The sequence below is a fragment of the Triturus cristatus genome, chromosome 5_2 (assembly GCF_964204655.1).
Source record: "Triturus cristatus chromosome 5_2, aTriCri1.1, whole genome shotgun sequence".
Classification (NCBI taxonomy): domain Eukaryota; kingdom Metazoa; phylum Chordata; class Amphibia; order Caudata; family Salamandridae; genus Triturus; species Triturus cristatus.
In genome coordinates, this window is record NC_140588.1 from 566,582,319 (window position 1) to 566,598,282 (window position 15,964).

At 45.9% G+C, this 15,964-nt stretch overlaps 1 protein-coding gene across 1 annotated transcript in view; it reads right to left on the bottom strand.

Annotated features, from left to right (window-relative positions):
• SLC25A14 (solute carrier family 25 member 14) overlaps positions 1-15,964 on the bottom strand; it is a 156,889-nt gene that overhangs the window by 43,009 nt on the left and 97,916 nt on the right. The window contains exon 4 of the mRNA XM_085607640.1: positions 7,041-7,135. Within this exon, the coding sequence (XP_085463766.1) occupies positions 7,041-7,135 (95 nt within the window). The remainder of the gene's footprint in view (positions 1-7,040; positions 7,136-15,964) is intronic.

Below are 15,964 nucleotides of genomic sequence, written 5' to 3' on the forward strand. Positions count from 1 at the left end.
CTATGTTCGGGATGTGGGCCGTGTTCCGGAGGGGCTGCCACAGCTGCTGCGAACGTTCGCCGCTACCTCGGGGCTTCGTGTGAACGCAGCTAAATCCTGCCTGTACGCCTTTAGCGCCGGGATTGAAGATCCGAGATACTGCCTGGACGGCACGATGGTCCAATGGAAGGATGACACCTTCCGCTACTTGGGGATACAAATTTACCGATGCCCGGCTGACCTTTTCGATGGGAATTTGGGAAGGGCGGTCACGGCGCTCAAGCTGCAGGTGCACTTCTAGGGCGCGCTCCCACTGACGATTACGGGCAGGGTGGCGCTAGCTAAAATGGTCATGCTCCCCCGCCTCCTGTATTACTTTGCTAACTTGCCGATGTATATTCCCCCGCATTTTTTGGTAAGCTTAATCAGCTGCTGCGGGAACTCATCTGGGGCACTGCCAGGCACAGGCTCGCGCTTGCGAAGTTGTTTCTGCCGACAGACAGGGGTGGTTTAGCCGCTCCTTGCTTTGAGCACTACTACCTGGCCGCTCAGCTACAATGGGTAGCCCGCTGGCTGGCTGATAGAGGCAGGGACGACACGGCCACGGAGATGGCGCCTTACTCCCTGGAGCAGATTACCAGGTCTTTCCATCCTCTCCATAAGGTCGCGCGCCCGCTACCACTCCTTCTGGAAGTGGCGCATAGGTGTTTTCGGAGGGCCTTGTTCCTCACCCGTACGGTTGTCCCGTATGCGCCGGCTATACCGTTGGAGGGCTCACCTGGTGGGGGAGGAGTGCTCACGGCCCCCATGCTGGCGGATTGGTGGGGAGCTGATGTACGCACGCTGGGGGATCTGTACCGGGAGGGCGAGCTCATAACATACGAGACCCTGGTATCGGAGGACGGGCTCCCGCCCGGTGGGTTCCTGACACACCGCTCGCTGATAGCGAGCATGACTGCAAAATGGGGGGATATGGCCACGGAACCCAACCAGCACTTGACCATGCAATATTTACATGTCATGGGGAGGGGAGGGCACCTGATCCGCTGGTTTGCGGCTTCGCTGAGGGAGCTGTCGTCCATCAGTTTGGACCGCCTCCGTGCAAAATGGGACCTGGACCTGGGGAGACCGATGGCGGACAAGGAGTGGGAAAGGATACTCAAGGGCCCGGTGCGTATACCCCGGAACATGCGGTTCCGCCAAATTCAGTTATTTATCGTGCACAGAGCTTACCTCACGCCAGAGTTAATTAACAGGTACTTCCACCGTACTGATGCAGTGTGCCCTAGATGCAGAGAGCCGGGGGCGGGTTTTTTGCATATGTTGTGGAGCTGCCCGAGGTTGGGCACCTACTGGAGAACGGTCAGTGGGCTGTTGCTGGGGAGTGTGGGTCGTACTATCCCATTCGACTGGCCCGAACACATATTGCACCATTTTAAACGATCACGAAAGGATAAGGTGACGTCCCGATTCATAGACCTAGGGCTGGTAGTGGCGGCACGCCTCATCACGAAGCAGTGGAAAGCACATGAACCGCCGCACGCACAGGCTTGGAGCGCCTCATTTCAGGCATGGGCCGGGGCCGAGGGGACCGCTATCCGGAGGGAGGAAACACTGGGCCTACGGAGGGAACCCATGGCGGACCGCTGGAGGCAGTTGCTGGGGGAGCTCAGACGCTTAGGCGCGGAAGGTTGCGCGGGGTCGCCGGAGGTGGCCGACAGGGTTGGCGGGGGTGAGGGCGGACCGGGGGCTGCTCCACTGTCGGGATGATAGGCCTCTGCCTGCTTTCCCCCAGCGCCGTGGCACCCACACTTACATAGAGATGATCACGGCTGAGGCGCACGCGCGCACACACAAGCGCCCCCCGGGGATGGATGGAGTGGTGGGGAGTTCATGACAGACGGGGGGGTAACGCATATGTATGTATAGCTCATGCTGCCATTGTTAAAGAGTTTTTTTTTTTTTTTGTTATGTGTAAACATGTCTGCAGACGCTTACCACATGAAGAATGAACAAAGTCTTAGCAGTATGGTAAGCAAGAGAGTCAGATGGCATGTATTTTTATTGTTAAAGAACAACCCCCAAAACAAGGCAATAATCCTTTGTAGCTGGGAGTTTTTTCCCCAGAGCATCAGGACATTTTGTGGTGGTGTATAAAAGTCCTACATGAAAGAGACTAACTGAACGTATACGAAACAGCATATTTGTGCATCACTAATGACAGCATGGCTGTTGCAAAGTCATACTATGCCCTCGGCCAACCCCCAACTTTTTGCTGACCGATACTGGTGGTAACTGACTGACTGACTGACCCTGGGCTCTGCCTAACCAAGCTTAGGGCCAGTGCTATCCTGAAGACACATGTAGGATACAGTGACAACACCTAGATACACTAGGGTACACTATGGGTTAGGGCACCGCTGTGATTGGCATGACCTCCCCTATAAGGCCCTAGTACATATAGGGCAGGGGGATTAAAACTACCTTTATGTCCCTAGTATAGAATAGGGCAGGGCAGTTTAGAGCCCAGAAGCCTTTTCTGCACACACTTGCTTGCATGTGTGCACTGCTGGAACCTCAGGTCAGTTTAAAAGCAGCCCTGTGCTGCAGGGCTGCTTTTAGAATGCAAAATTTGCTAAAACTCGACTTTTGGGTTTGGGGCATTAAAAAATGAATGAACTACAATGTTTGGGCATGGTAGGTACCGCCACGGTCTTCCCTAGGGGTTCAAGTGGTAGGAGGGGGGCAGGTCCTTATAAGGGGAATCCTTATAAAAAGATTTTTTTTATTTTTTATAAATATTTTTATTGAGAAATTCAAACATAAAACAACGTACATTGGTCTTACGTACATCAGCATATCAACCGTGTGAGTGTGCATCCAGATTCCGAAAGCATCTTCCCAAAACCCTGGCATATTAGAGGCATCCGGTAGTAACATAGCCATCAATATTCAAACAAGAGACAAGCCATATAATCTCAGTCACTCAAGTCAGATTCTGAGGTTTCAAGCGGGGGTTCACATATGTTTCCTCTGTATGCATTCCACCCTCCCCATACCTGGGTCCACTTTTTGGGGCAGCCTCTGTGAATGTACACTGTTTTTTCGACCATCATTGTGGTGTCCATGTCTCGGGACCATTGGGCGAGGGTAGGTGTTTGTCGAGAACCCCATCTCTGAGCTATATTGCGCTTCGCCAACATGAGTCCCAGTGTCACCCAGAGTTGCGCCACCCGGCTAAGGTCTGTAGGCTCCCAGACATCGAGGAGACACTTCCTTGGTTCCGGAAGCGTCGAAACTTTAGTCACTTGGGAGAGTTGTGCTCATTATCGCCTTCCAGTAGTGGGCTATTACGGCGCACTCCCAGAGGGTATGAAAAAGCATACCGTCCATACCACACTGCCTGAGACACAGCAGGGAGTCAGCCCGTTTAAGTTTAAATAAGAGTGCGCGGGTGTAGTACGTGCGGTGTAGAATTTTTAGTTGTACCAGCCTCAATTTGGACGATATTCCCACCTCCTTAGGGGAGGAAAGCGCCGCCTGCCAGTCCGTCTCGTCAAAGTCCCCCAGCTCTGTCTCCCATCTAGCCTTAAGGGCCGAAAATGGGTCCGGTTGGTTGTTTATCATCTTCCAGTATGTCAGGGACGTCGCTCTCTTAGTCAGATGCTCCGTGAGGAGTCGGTCTGCCAAAGGCGAAGACTCCGCCAGCCGGGTCCCGGGCGGGACCGCCACCCGGAGTGCGTGTCGGATTTGTAGGTATCGGAATCGTTCAGTGTCGGCGAGGTCATAGTCCGCTTGCAATTGGGCAAATGGGACAAGGTCACCTTTTTTCCAGAGATCGCCGACCCGTGATATGCCAATCAGATCCCACTGTAGAAACCCCTTAGTGGTGCGCAGCACCCCCAACTGTTTCGCTTCCCACAATTATAAAAAGATTTTTATATGCCCTGGGGTTATTGGAATTGCATATTTCACTCCTCACATTGTAGTAAAGTGCTTCCCAAAATCGGATTTGGTGCTAGGAGCACTGTGAAATAAGGATCTGCAACATATTGATATATTCAGAACCCCTAAAGTCTTTCCTAGGTGTTCCAGGGGTTGGGGTCCTGTATATATAAGCAGGGTCCTTATAAAACCTATTTTATAGGTCCTGGTACTGGAGAAATTGCCCAATTAATTTTTCCATTGCTGGTCCCCAGTCCATAGGTTAACATTGGAAGAGGGTATTAGTTAACTGGAGAAAGAAAGCCCCAAAACTAGGATTAAAGGACTCAGTAGAAGGGTAAGGATAAATCCAAGAATATGGGATTGTTGAATTTCTTCTAAAATGTACAGACAAGAAGTTAAGACTTTTTGTCTGCAAGCCAAAATTCAACCTTGTAGTGTTCTGCCTGGATTGGTCAGAGATAGGTGGATTAGCCTGGCTGCTTTGAAGAGGTGATAAATGACCCCTGGGGTTAGGAAGCCTTTCTGGGGGGAGAGCTTGCTGTGCATAGGTATGCCAGAGTCAGGGGGAGGGGGTAGTAAATAATGCTCTTTAAAAGAAGGAGGAGACAAGCTATAGAAACCAGTTTTCATTTACACCTCTCCTCTCTGCCTTGCAGCTAGATGGGGGATTAAGGAGGAATTCCCAGATGTAAGGGGAGTGGACCTATGCAGATGACGCCATCCTGTGGGCTGGTTTAGTTAGTTCTACTACCTCTGCTGAAAATTGTGAAATATTGAATTTTGGACGAATAGTGCATTCTGGGTTAGCATTGTGCCACACTTTGGAGGAAGTGGTCATGCTCTGAGATGTTGCCCTGCACCTCATTGGACAGGAGTGCCCTCCTGCTTGACCCCAGAGAACACTGAATACGTATCTGAGCGGGGCAGTGCCTCTCAGATCTACTTTTGAAACCTAAGAGAATCAGAAGGGCCCACGCCGAAGAGTTTGATGTGCATTTACCAGGCAATGCACTCTGAAGACTGCGTCATTTGCACCATCTGAAACTACAGCCCCGTGGATCAAACCCGCTTCAAAAGGGCCAAAGAGTGGACTCCCTGCAAGCTACAGATTAACAGAGCTCACCTGGATCAGCACTACCAAGAATCCTCAGCCTGGAGTACTACCAGTAAATTTGTAAGGGTTTTGTCCAAGTGGGTTCTGGGAATTGAAGTCACACACGTTCAAGGACACTCTTGGAGATTCAAGACCCTTGGGCTGTGTGTTGGACAATTTGGATCCGCAAGAAAAACTTCAGGAAGGAGTTCTAACAGGATCAAGCCTGCTGGAGGGGGCTGCACAAATCTGGTGAGAGATCCTCCAGAACAATTGCTAAATGTGAATTTGTCCCTATCAGAGGCAACCAAATGTCCTAAAGTGGCACTGTTGGTTTATAAGCACTAGAAAGTGACTAATCTTTAAAAATTCCTATCTCTGGTTCCCTACAGTGGATTATTTTCATTTTGGTGTCAGTTTAAAGTTAAAAATATATTTACTATTTTGTATACCTTGGTGTTGGATTTTTATGGTGTGTTGCTTCTTAATTATTCACTGAATTGGAGTGTTTAAATGCTTTACATACCTATCTTTGAAGTTAAGCCTGCCTGTTCGCAGCCAAGCTACCAAAGGCTGAGCATGGGAATAATTTTCTAAAACCTATTCTGAGCCCTATATCGTGTCAGTGGTATTATTGCTAGTGGTAAACTCATATCTGCCACTATTAATAATCCACGTTCTAACAATGGCAAAATAAATTGTAAGAGACAGAGGGTGCACGCAAGAGTAAGCCATATTCTAGTAAGTCTGTACATATTATTCTGCAATGTGTTCAACAAGTGCAATTATAGAGGGTCCGTGTTGTATTACTGCACTAGGAGGACTACTGTCGTGCCACAGGTCAAAAAAACCCACATAAGAAATGGGCGTATGCTACTGGAGGTTTTTGTAAGATCTAACTGTTTACAGATGCATGGCTAACACAAAGCAGCCTTGCATGCATGCAGTATAGAAAATAGATTAGGAATGATATCTATTCTCTGCACCTTGGGGGGCCTGATGGTACAAATGAAATAATGGGAGTTAAGAATCATAGTGAATTGAAGCAAGGGTTTTTTTTTTTTTCATTTTTTGATTTGTGTATGGAGCACAAATTACCTTTGTTTGATTGTAAGATTTCAAAATATTGTGCGTCCAATTTGCATAGGCATTCTTGGTCTACATTTATGTCTGACCTGTTGCAATGGCGTATTGGTATATTGCAAATGTATTTAACACTTGTGCGAAGGTGGTCCACCTGTGAGGTGCTAACTTTGCTGCACTGCAATGTTTTTTAATCCTACCTCTACTTTTCTGCCACCGTCTAGTTACCCGAGTAGCTGCCATGGAGCTACACAAAAAATACTTTACGCTTCACTGCTCTTGCATTAGCTTTGATTTAGGATTTGTTTTTTGACTAGAGAGTGAGACATTTTACCTCCCCAAACTATTCTATGTAAAAATGTACTACAGGCTTGACTTCTGTATTTGACAAGTACGATTAAGGCACATTTTTAAGACAACCATTTTCAAATGTATAAAGGAGAGCTAAGAATCATAAATTGGCTAAAAAGGCAGAAAAAGAAAAATGGAGCAACAACAATTAACATGTTGGGCCCAGTCCACCTATGTCACAATGTAAATGCCCCATTAACAATTGCTTAGGTTGTGTAAGAGAATGCCCTCTTCAAAAGAGGAAAAATTATATGCTGGCCGTATATTTGCAATTATTGGGAAATAGAAAAGGCACTCCTAATTGAAGTGCACTCTTATTAGGCTGATGAGCATATTATCAGGCAAAAAGCGGACACTAGTAGTGCAAGGCAGCCAATGGTCAAAGAGTGCAGACCCACTGCCCCATGCTGCTGTTGGCGGAAACAAAATGTTAACGACAGACCATGGATGAAGATGGCCAAAATAAATTCCCTCTATATATGTACATAGGCACTTTTTTTAATTCACGGTTTCTTCTCATAGGTGATACTGGCAACATAGCTAACAGTCTCTAAGTCAGACCTAAAAAGGAGACATTAATGCCTACCTTCTAAGCGGTCAACAAACAGTCGCTTCAGGCTCTGGTAAATGCCGATTTTTATAGTCCCGTACGAGGCCTGCCTTAGTAAAGCTGGAGCAATCCTGTAACAAAAGTACAATGAAAAAAAATATGAAAAAACAGCATCAGCGCAAACAAGAAATATGTGACAAAACTTGCATGTTGTAGTTAACTCCAGCTGAGGATAAAAAGGGAGCCGTTACTTTGAAATAGACTTTCAAAATATTTTTAAACAGAATATAAAGTAGGAGAAATGATTCAAATGGACGTATCCAAAGTACTATGAGCAGGAAATGCAGGCAGTGGCAATACCAGAGGGCTTAAGAGGAGTGTGGATCTATGGTGGTCCTCATCAATCCCAGGGCCACACGAGGCCCTTACCTAGTGATCTCTGTGCTTGTGATTAGGCTCTATGTTCACATCTGTTTCACCTTTTGTCCATCTGTGATGGCGAACTCTGATGTAATCCACTGGAATGATGACACAAATTAAGCTCAGGCTTTCTTTGGACATCGCTTTGGCTCTCATTAAATCCTCCCTTGTCCAAAATGACCCTAACTGGACTCCCTCATAATTCAATCATTTTCCAGACAACCCAAGCCAGGCACACAGTTGTTCACGGTTATGTTATGCAGATTTGTAGAGTGCACTATCACCCGGGAGGGTATCCTGGTACTGCGCAGGTGCGAGTATGACAAAATCTAGGGCCTACTCGGGCTACTCGAAAATCCAGGTCTTTAGCTTCTTGTGGAATTAAAGAAGTGAGGAGGAGGCTCTTATATGTAGTAGTAGGTCAGTCAACGCTTTAGGAGTTCCAAACAGCAACTCCTGAGGCTCATGCTGCACAAACGTGTAGCCCCCTTGCAGAATGCTGCTCTCATTAGATAGCTCAGATCATACTCAACTCGGTCAGGCTCCAGCAATGCCTGCAATGTACGTGTGACACCACAAACTTTCCTTTCACTGTTGCTGTGCCTGCCTGAGCATTCTTTTGGTGTTAACCCAAGGGCTATCCCACTTCTCTCTGTCACTCTCCATAGTTTTTGCCACCTTTCCTACTTCGGCACAGGCTAGCTCTCCTCTGGCTCTTCTCCGGGCCCTGCTTTTTAAGTAGGTCATGTCATTACATTCTCTGTTCAATCTTGTATAATTTTTTATTAGATTATTATACATACTTTTGAGTGACTTCTGTATAGTTCTGATATAGCTCAGCATTGCTATTGCTAAATGCTACTGCATTTAATATTCGGCAATTCAATTGACCTGTCCCTACTGGGCAGACTAATCTCCTTAGACATTTCACTTAGGCTCCTAAAAAGTTACTCTCCATGTCTTAAAGCTCCCTTTGTCTAAAGCTCTTATTAATTTTAACCTACTGACATATGGCTTTGTAGGCCTATATAAAAGGCATTATTTTATGAAAGAGCTATTTTTGGCTGGAAACAAAACAAGCATTTGCTATGCAATAGGTCTCGCATTTGTGAGATTTTGAGCTATTGGCATTGTAAATGGCAAAGGGTTTTATTTATGTGTTTAAAAAACCTGCAATGATGATTAAAGGTATTGTCATTTACAAATTTTGAAAATGCGAGACCTAATGCATTGCAAATGCTGGTTTTTATACCCAGTACCTTTGAAGTCATAGGGATGGAAAGTCAGCGGCAAAGTTGCTCATTTATCTCCTAGTATGATGCACCACCTGTCTCAGTGTTAGTCTCCTAATCACCTCCTAATTTAGCATGTAATTTACAACTGTCAGAAAACTGCATTCCATTAAGAACGACTTTCTCAAATACCTGAACAATAAATACAGGGGTGTGAGAAGATAAAAAAATGGGACCTCCGTCAAAGAAAATGAGTAACATTTTAAATACATAAAATAAATCGTGAAATGAGAACTGGAACAGATGCAGAAGTAAGTAAGATTCAGGATGGGTTGCACTTACGCCATGTAAGTTGCAGCAATCTAAACTTAACTACTAAATAGGGCAGCCTTAAATCGTAGACTATCATGGTAGCAATCATATTCTCTTTCGAGTCAGAAAACAAAACCACGAGAGTTATTTTTCGAAAAAAGACCGACCTTTGGCATTTGCTACTGGTTAAAGCGTTGAGAGGATACCTCACTTCCTGCACAGGGAGAGTTGGAACGCAACTCGATTGCTCCGCTTGCATGTGTAGGATTCGTTTGCCGGGGGTATTTCCTGCTTCCCTTAAGGGCTCCATCCCTGAGACCTTTCATGAGGGTAACTGCACACATGTAGCCGAGGCAGAGCTTAAAGGTCGAAAGCAGAAGTAGGCGCACTTGTAATCATCAGGTGCCACACCCCCACTCTCCCCACCAAGCCCGCCGTTCTCCCAGACTGACACTAAGCTAGAGCCGCATAAAAAATAATTAAAGAGAGCATAAAAAGAAAACCTGGAGACATTCAAAATATTTCGCAGACATAGCAATTGCAACAGCCAAATTTTAAAGCCAATACGTTTGGTTTACATTTTGAGCCCTGGCTATAATATTTGTTTATTCAACTTTTAAAAAAGGCCTACTGGAACTATAATCACTGTCAGATAAATTTAAGGCGTGATGAATCAGTGTACTTTTGAGATGTACGATAGTCCCTCAAGCACTGCAATACAAACACTCTGCTGAAGGCATTATGATGCACCAAAGAGCCAATAGTTACTGGCTGGAGCAAAAGACCATTCCGTAAAATAAAAGCCAAATATGCCTTAAGACTCTTCAAGCATTAAAAAAGAAGCTGCGTGTCTGCCACTTGTTTACATATGCATCGCGCTTTCACCTTAAGTGAAAGCGCGATGCATATATAAACACGCGTGTCTGGAAGAGACGCAGTGCACGAGCGTGCACAAGCGAAATCTCCAGTCTGGGTGGGCGGGGCCTAATGTCGACAGGGCGGACACCAACCCTGCTTCCAGAGAAGCCGGACACAAAAGTGGCAACAATACATCTCGCAAAGGCGAAGCAGCGCTTGCGCGCTGCAACGCAGGCGAGACCTAAAAAGGCATTGTGGATGAACAATCATTTTGATAAGCTTTATTTCATCATCATCAAATACTTTATTCAACTCTAACGAGCCATAAAAGTTTGAATCATATACAATACAGAGATATAAAAAGCATTTAAAAGTCATAAAAAGCAACAATTCATAAAACAGATTGACTCAATATTTGTGCGGATCCGTAGTGCACTTAATATGAAATTCAACACGGCATGAATAACACCTATGCTTCCCAGGCAATGTAGATAAGCAAGAGCCAACTCATGGGACCTTATCTCGTATGCTATTAAAACTTGACTGAGAAACTGCCTCCTCTTTGAGGTATAAAGAGTGCAGAATAAGATAAATGCTTGGTGGTTTGATATGAAGTCATCACAGGGCCAACAAGCATTTACAATGCAATGGTCTCGGCATTGGTAAAGTGAGAGCTATTGGCATTGCTCATGACATTATTTTTGTTTATGTTTTTGTTTTTAAAACATTTAAAGAAATGGCATTGTTATTTACAATGTCAATAGCTTAATCACTCTCAAATGCAAGACCTATTGCATTTGCACCCACACACAGAGCCACCTACACACACACTGATTAAGCTATTGACATTGTAAACAACAATGCCGTTTCTCTACATGTTTTAAAAACAAAAACATAAACAAAAATAATGTCATGAGCAATGCCAATAGCTCTAACTTTACCAATGCCGAGACCATTGCATTGTAAATGCTTGTTTAAGTGAGTGAGAGAAGCACACGGAGGGTTGATTGTTGGAGCGGAAGCAACATGGAAGGTGCGCGTGGGAGGAAATGACAAAGAGGGTGGGGAGGACCTATACAGAGGGCGTAGGGAACCGACACAGAGGGCAGGGGAAGCAACAAGGAGTGTGGTGGAATAAGTATCCAGAGGGGGAGGGGAGGAGAAAAGCACATGGGCGAGAGAGAGAGAAACATGGAGTGGGGCAGAAGGGTCCTGGGGGAGAAATACACGAGGGAGAGAGCTGGAAAAAGCACATGCACTCATGGAGTGCTTAACCAAAAAGAAAGAGCTAGCGCTTGGAAAGTAAGCAGTGGAAGGACACAAGTAATGTGCCCTTTCTCCAGGGGTGGGATAAACACAACAGGGAGGAGGAGGAAAGCCCACAAAAGTTAACAAATAAAAAGCAAGTGAGTGAGAGGGACAATAAGTCCAACCAATGGTAAGAAGTGGGCAGGCTTCTAGGCTCAATGTAAGCTGGCAATAGATCTTGCGCTGTCTGGTAGGCAAGACCTACAAAAGGGTACTGAAATTAAGCTCACACTCTAAATGTAAAGCAAGCGGGCAAAATAATATAGAAGGATTTTACAAAAGGCATTTCTACACAACTCTTTTACTAGCAAACTTTAGTCGAGGTGTTTTTTTATTGTTAAAGGCTGTTCAAATAGCCTATAAATGCATAGTGTGCTTGGCGCTAGATACAGACATGCTTCACAGATAACTGAGTGATTAACCCAAATGTGCTCCTGGTGGACAATGCTCCCAAGTAAAACCAGAAGAGGCTGGTACAAAATGATGGCGTGTTGTGCTAACCTGTGCTGCTTCAGTTATTTTGGAGGAATAAGGCACACTATCACTACTTTCACTCCTGAAGCCTTTCCACAAAATGTCTTATGAGCTGCCAATCCATTGTGGTTCCGCAAACAATAAGCAATATGCTCAATGGCTGTTCACAAACAGCCTACGTACGGCACTGCCAGAGCATTCATGCATGTAATCCATGTTCACGTAGGTGTGCCCACTCCAAGACGGCCTTCCTCAACGTATGATCTTAGAAGGCACAAGGAAAGGAGTAAATTGTAAGCCAGAGAAGGCAGTTTCTGCTCGTCCAGTCTAGGCGCACCCAATATACCTTTGCTCTTACCGTGCTTGAATGTTGCTATGCACATTTCAAATTTCACCCATTTGTTAGAGGTGGAAACGAAAAAGAAAGAATTTAGAGAAAGGGACCTCATGTTGGTGGAGAGCCAGGAGCCTGCTAATGTCCGTAGATCCATGTTCCTTCATTCACATGGACGATGGGAACCAAAGAAGAACTAAGCATTTGGTGGCACTGTTATTCACAGAGAACCTTGGTAGTGCTGCTGCTGCATTCACCCTCTTGCCCATCCCACAACAGATGGGCTCATTTTGTGAGAACGGGGATCCACATTTTGTGCAATATGGGCCCAGCACTTCTTTAGAGAATTGGACTGGATATCTCCTGAAATTGGTGATCTCGTGTTGCGTATGGCATTGCAAGTAAATATATGTGTTCCATTTTCACAAAAATATACACATGCAGAGGTATTCACCCCTAGATTTCCTGTCTGCCCACCCCTCATCGGCACTTTCCAATAAGCGCACTGCGGATGTCTCCCAGTTAATTTGCCTTGCAAACAAGCAAGTCTTAATAGCCATTTCTTCCACAGTAAGGATTTTGCATTACACTAGGATCAGAGGCGCTAAAAGCAAAGCACTAAAATGGACAAATCAATTAAGCCAGTCTTAGGGGCTAGATGAGATTTTGTGCACTTTTATTTTAATTTCTCATCCACAGCAGAAACAAAAGCATAAATATGTATCTAGGGAGGAATTGTGGCCTACAGTACATAGCTGCCGACTTCAGAGCTGGGGAACCAGTTTCGAATCCCGGCTTTGGCTCATCATTATTGGACTCTGGGCAGAGAACTTTATCTCCGCATGCCTTAAATACGTGAAACTACTCAGATTCTCTAGTAAAGCAAAGTGCTCTAATGTCATTAGGCCAAGTCGGTGCGATGTAAAACAGCAACAACAAAAAAATAATAATAATTAATTGTCCAGTATACATTAGTGTTCATGATCAAAGAATAATGTACTTTTTGCTAAAACGAATCTAAGTTTTATTTGTGGCCATTCCCGTTGAGCAGCAACAAAGGGTTTGCCCTGTATACTGTTGCAGAACAGCATTTTTCGATGTTACACTATCTCCGAAGAAAAAAAAAACGGATGTCGATTGGATCCAAAAATACAATCAAATACCAGTAACCGATTAAAAACTAAAACTGGTATTAATATAATTTTCTTCAAGGGAGTTCGTTAAATTGCCAAACACCTCTATGCTTCCATTAAATTCAGGAAAAATAATTTGAAACTGTCAACTGAACGGTCCACTAGGGTTATGCGAGAACACCTCATGTTTACAAATAAAGAATGGAAAAGGGCAGTCAAAAAGCATAACATGTAGTTTCGTTTTTAAATGTAATGTTATAGCCCTCAAAGCAGAAACAAACCCTTTATATTTCTTTACAACCAGGAACATTTTCAGTCTTTTTTCTAAGTTTGTGTTCAAATTTTAGAAGATGCCAAACGCAGAAAGACGACTAACACAACTGTTGCGGATTTCCTGCATATTCTACAGAATGCACAATGGCACTTTTCAGGGAACACTAATAAAAGGAGCACCAAAAAGCACAGAAATACTGCAAATCTAAATAACCAGAGCTCCAAATCAAATGTTTCGTACGGTAATGAGGAGGGACCTAGAGGGAAAAAGAATGGGGCTCATACTTAAAACAATGACACACCTAGTAGCTCAGCATAATTTGGCAGTGTTTGATCTCCAGATTATTCCTTGGTACAATATATTCGAAATCAGGTTGGTGGTCTCAGCGCGGCTACTGGAGCATGTGCCATGTATATTTAGATGTTGTGCGCTCCTCAAAGAAAACCTCTGGAGGCCCAACTATTTCTCTAACTTTTAAGTAAATAAGCTATGGCAAAAGTGGTGCACGCACACCAAAGCACCAGGCCAGACACACTGAGAAGGCTCACCTTGTTTAGGGGGTGGTGGTGATAGGCTGGGGGTACCTGTGGATTCCTAACCCTCCACCACTCACGCGACTCTTTGGCCTCTGCTCCCTGCTCTTCTCTCTTGCCAGAGGGTTGACCAGCCCCCATGAGGGCAGGAGAGCAGGACTGGGCCGGCACTGCGGGAGGTGAGGGATAATTTAATCTTGGGCATTCCTCCCCGGAACTGCAGGCTGGACAGGACGATATAGACATTGCTGAACTGACAACGTGGACTTTGCAGAGGACCAGCTCCGCGGCCAACTGCTGCTTCCGTTTGTGCACGCACCTTTCTTCCTGCCTCGAGCCCGAGAGTCGGACCTCCCTGGGTGCCACGTAGTGCGGCCCCTACGCATGATGGCAGCGGGGTTCCAGGCGGGCACCTGTTCACCCCAAGAGGCACTCGAGTTTCTGTGCCCTCCCAGTCTGGTTCCCGTGATCTTACGTGCAAGGGCCCCAGGAGGGGCAACAGCTACTGAAACTTGTGAGGTGTCAGGTGGGCCGGTGCAGGGAGCAGGCAGAAAAGGAACAAGTAAATCCTCAGCATCAGCACCAACGAGCTCTAGATACAAGTCCTTTGCTCCGTCGTGACAGTGAGGCAGCTTTCAAACTTTGAGCAGCTGCCTTTCTCAGAGTTGACCCAATGTCTGAAAACCCGCCATGCCTAAAGGAGGCAGCCGTCGGGCCTTGTAATCAGCGTCAGCCATACTGGCCCATATTGGGCATTTGTTCCGGCGCAGTAGCATGACGTGGTGTTTGTAAGCAGTGTCGGACATGTTGACACACACAGGGCATTACTGCACAGTAATGCAGCCCATCCGCGCACAACACAGAGCAGGGGAGCGTTATTTCTCCTTTCAACTCCGGGGCAGCAGACGTAGAGAGTCAGTAGGGTTGGGGCACTGCTGGATGTTTACTGGAGCCGAGCGTCTGCAGAATGTGTATGGACCTAAGGGCACGAGCAGGCGGGAAGGTGAGATGTTAGCTGGCAGCAATGAAGCGTGACTGCAAGCATGAGTGACCTCCCAGCACAGAGGAAGACAATCCGTGAGAGCACAGAAGGACCCGAAAACAGCAACAGGACGAGACACGGAAGCAAAGAACAAGCCGAGGGCACCGGAAGACACCACCGCCTTTCACCGAGGCACAGCAAAAATGCCTCGGAGAAAGGGAGCCTCATTTTCGGATTTGGGGGCGTGTTTTGCTGTTGTCTCCTCCCTGAGACTTCTCGCAAAAAACACACCCCCCCGATCCGAAAAAGACGGGGCTTCAACGGAGTGACTGACCTCTTCTCCAGTGGCTGGCCAGCATTTAAGAGGCCAGCCAATGGAGAACAGGAGAGAAGAGGGGCGAGTGCAAGCCCCTCTTCTCAAAGACATTAAATCTCCGGACTTCCGGTCTGCCGACCGGATGGTCCCGAGACCTAAAAAGGGAGCGAGGAAAACCTGTGTGCTTTGAGTGGGAAAAGCCACCAGGAAGTGTTTAGATTTAAGACGAAACCTAGTCATCAAAAATGTACGTCTCTCATTTAAGACAGTCGGTAGGTAAGGTGCGGACTGTGAACGTGCATATACAAATGTTGGGGATGCTCTACCGCCCCCAACATATCTGTTCATGGTATGGGGAGATTGGGTATGTTTATAAAAAAGCTTTTTCACTCTACATTGTGAGCGGCTGGCAAGACCGCACGGGTTAGAGAAATATTCTGGAATACCCAACTTTGCAAAGCTAAGTTTAACAAATGTATGCCATGGAATATCTAGAGGATTATCCAGGGTCTGACAGTCAGTAAGAACTGTGCTACAGAAATGAGCCTCTGGATTCGTCCAAACTCTGAGCCATAGTAACAGGGGCTGTAATTTAACGCGGTCTTCTAAAAAACCAATCTCAACTTCTTCATGGCAAAAAGACATGGAGGTGGATTGCGGCACTGCCAGCAGCCGTCTCAGAAATCTATTTTCAATTGTTTGAAGGGAGTTGCTGTTGGCATAGCCCGAAAGACCAGCACTAAAGGAAGCACTAGCTAGGCACTTACTCCTAAAGACAGAGTAA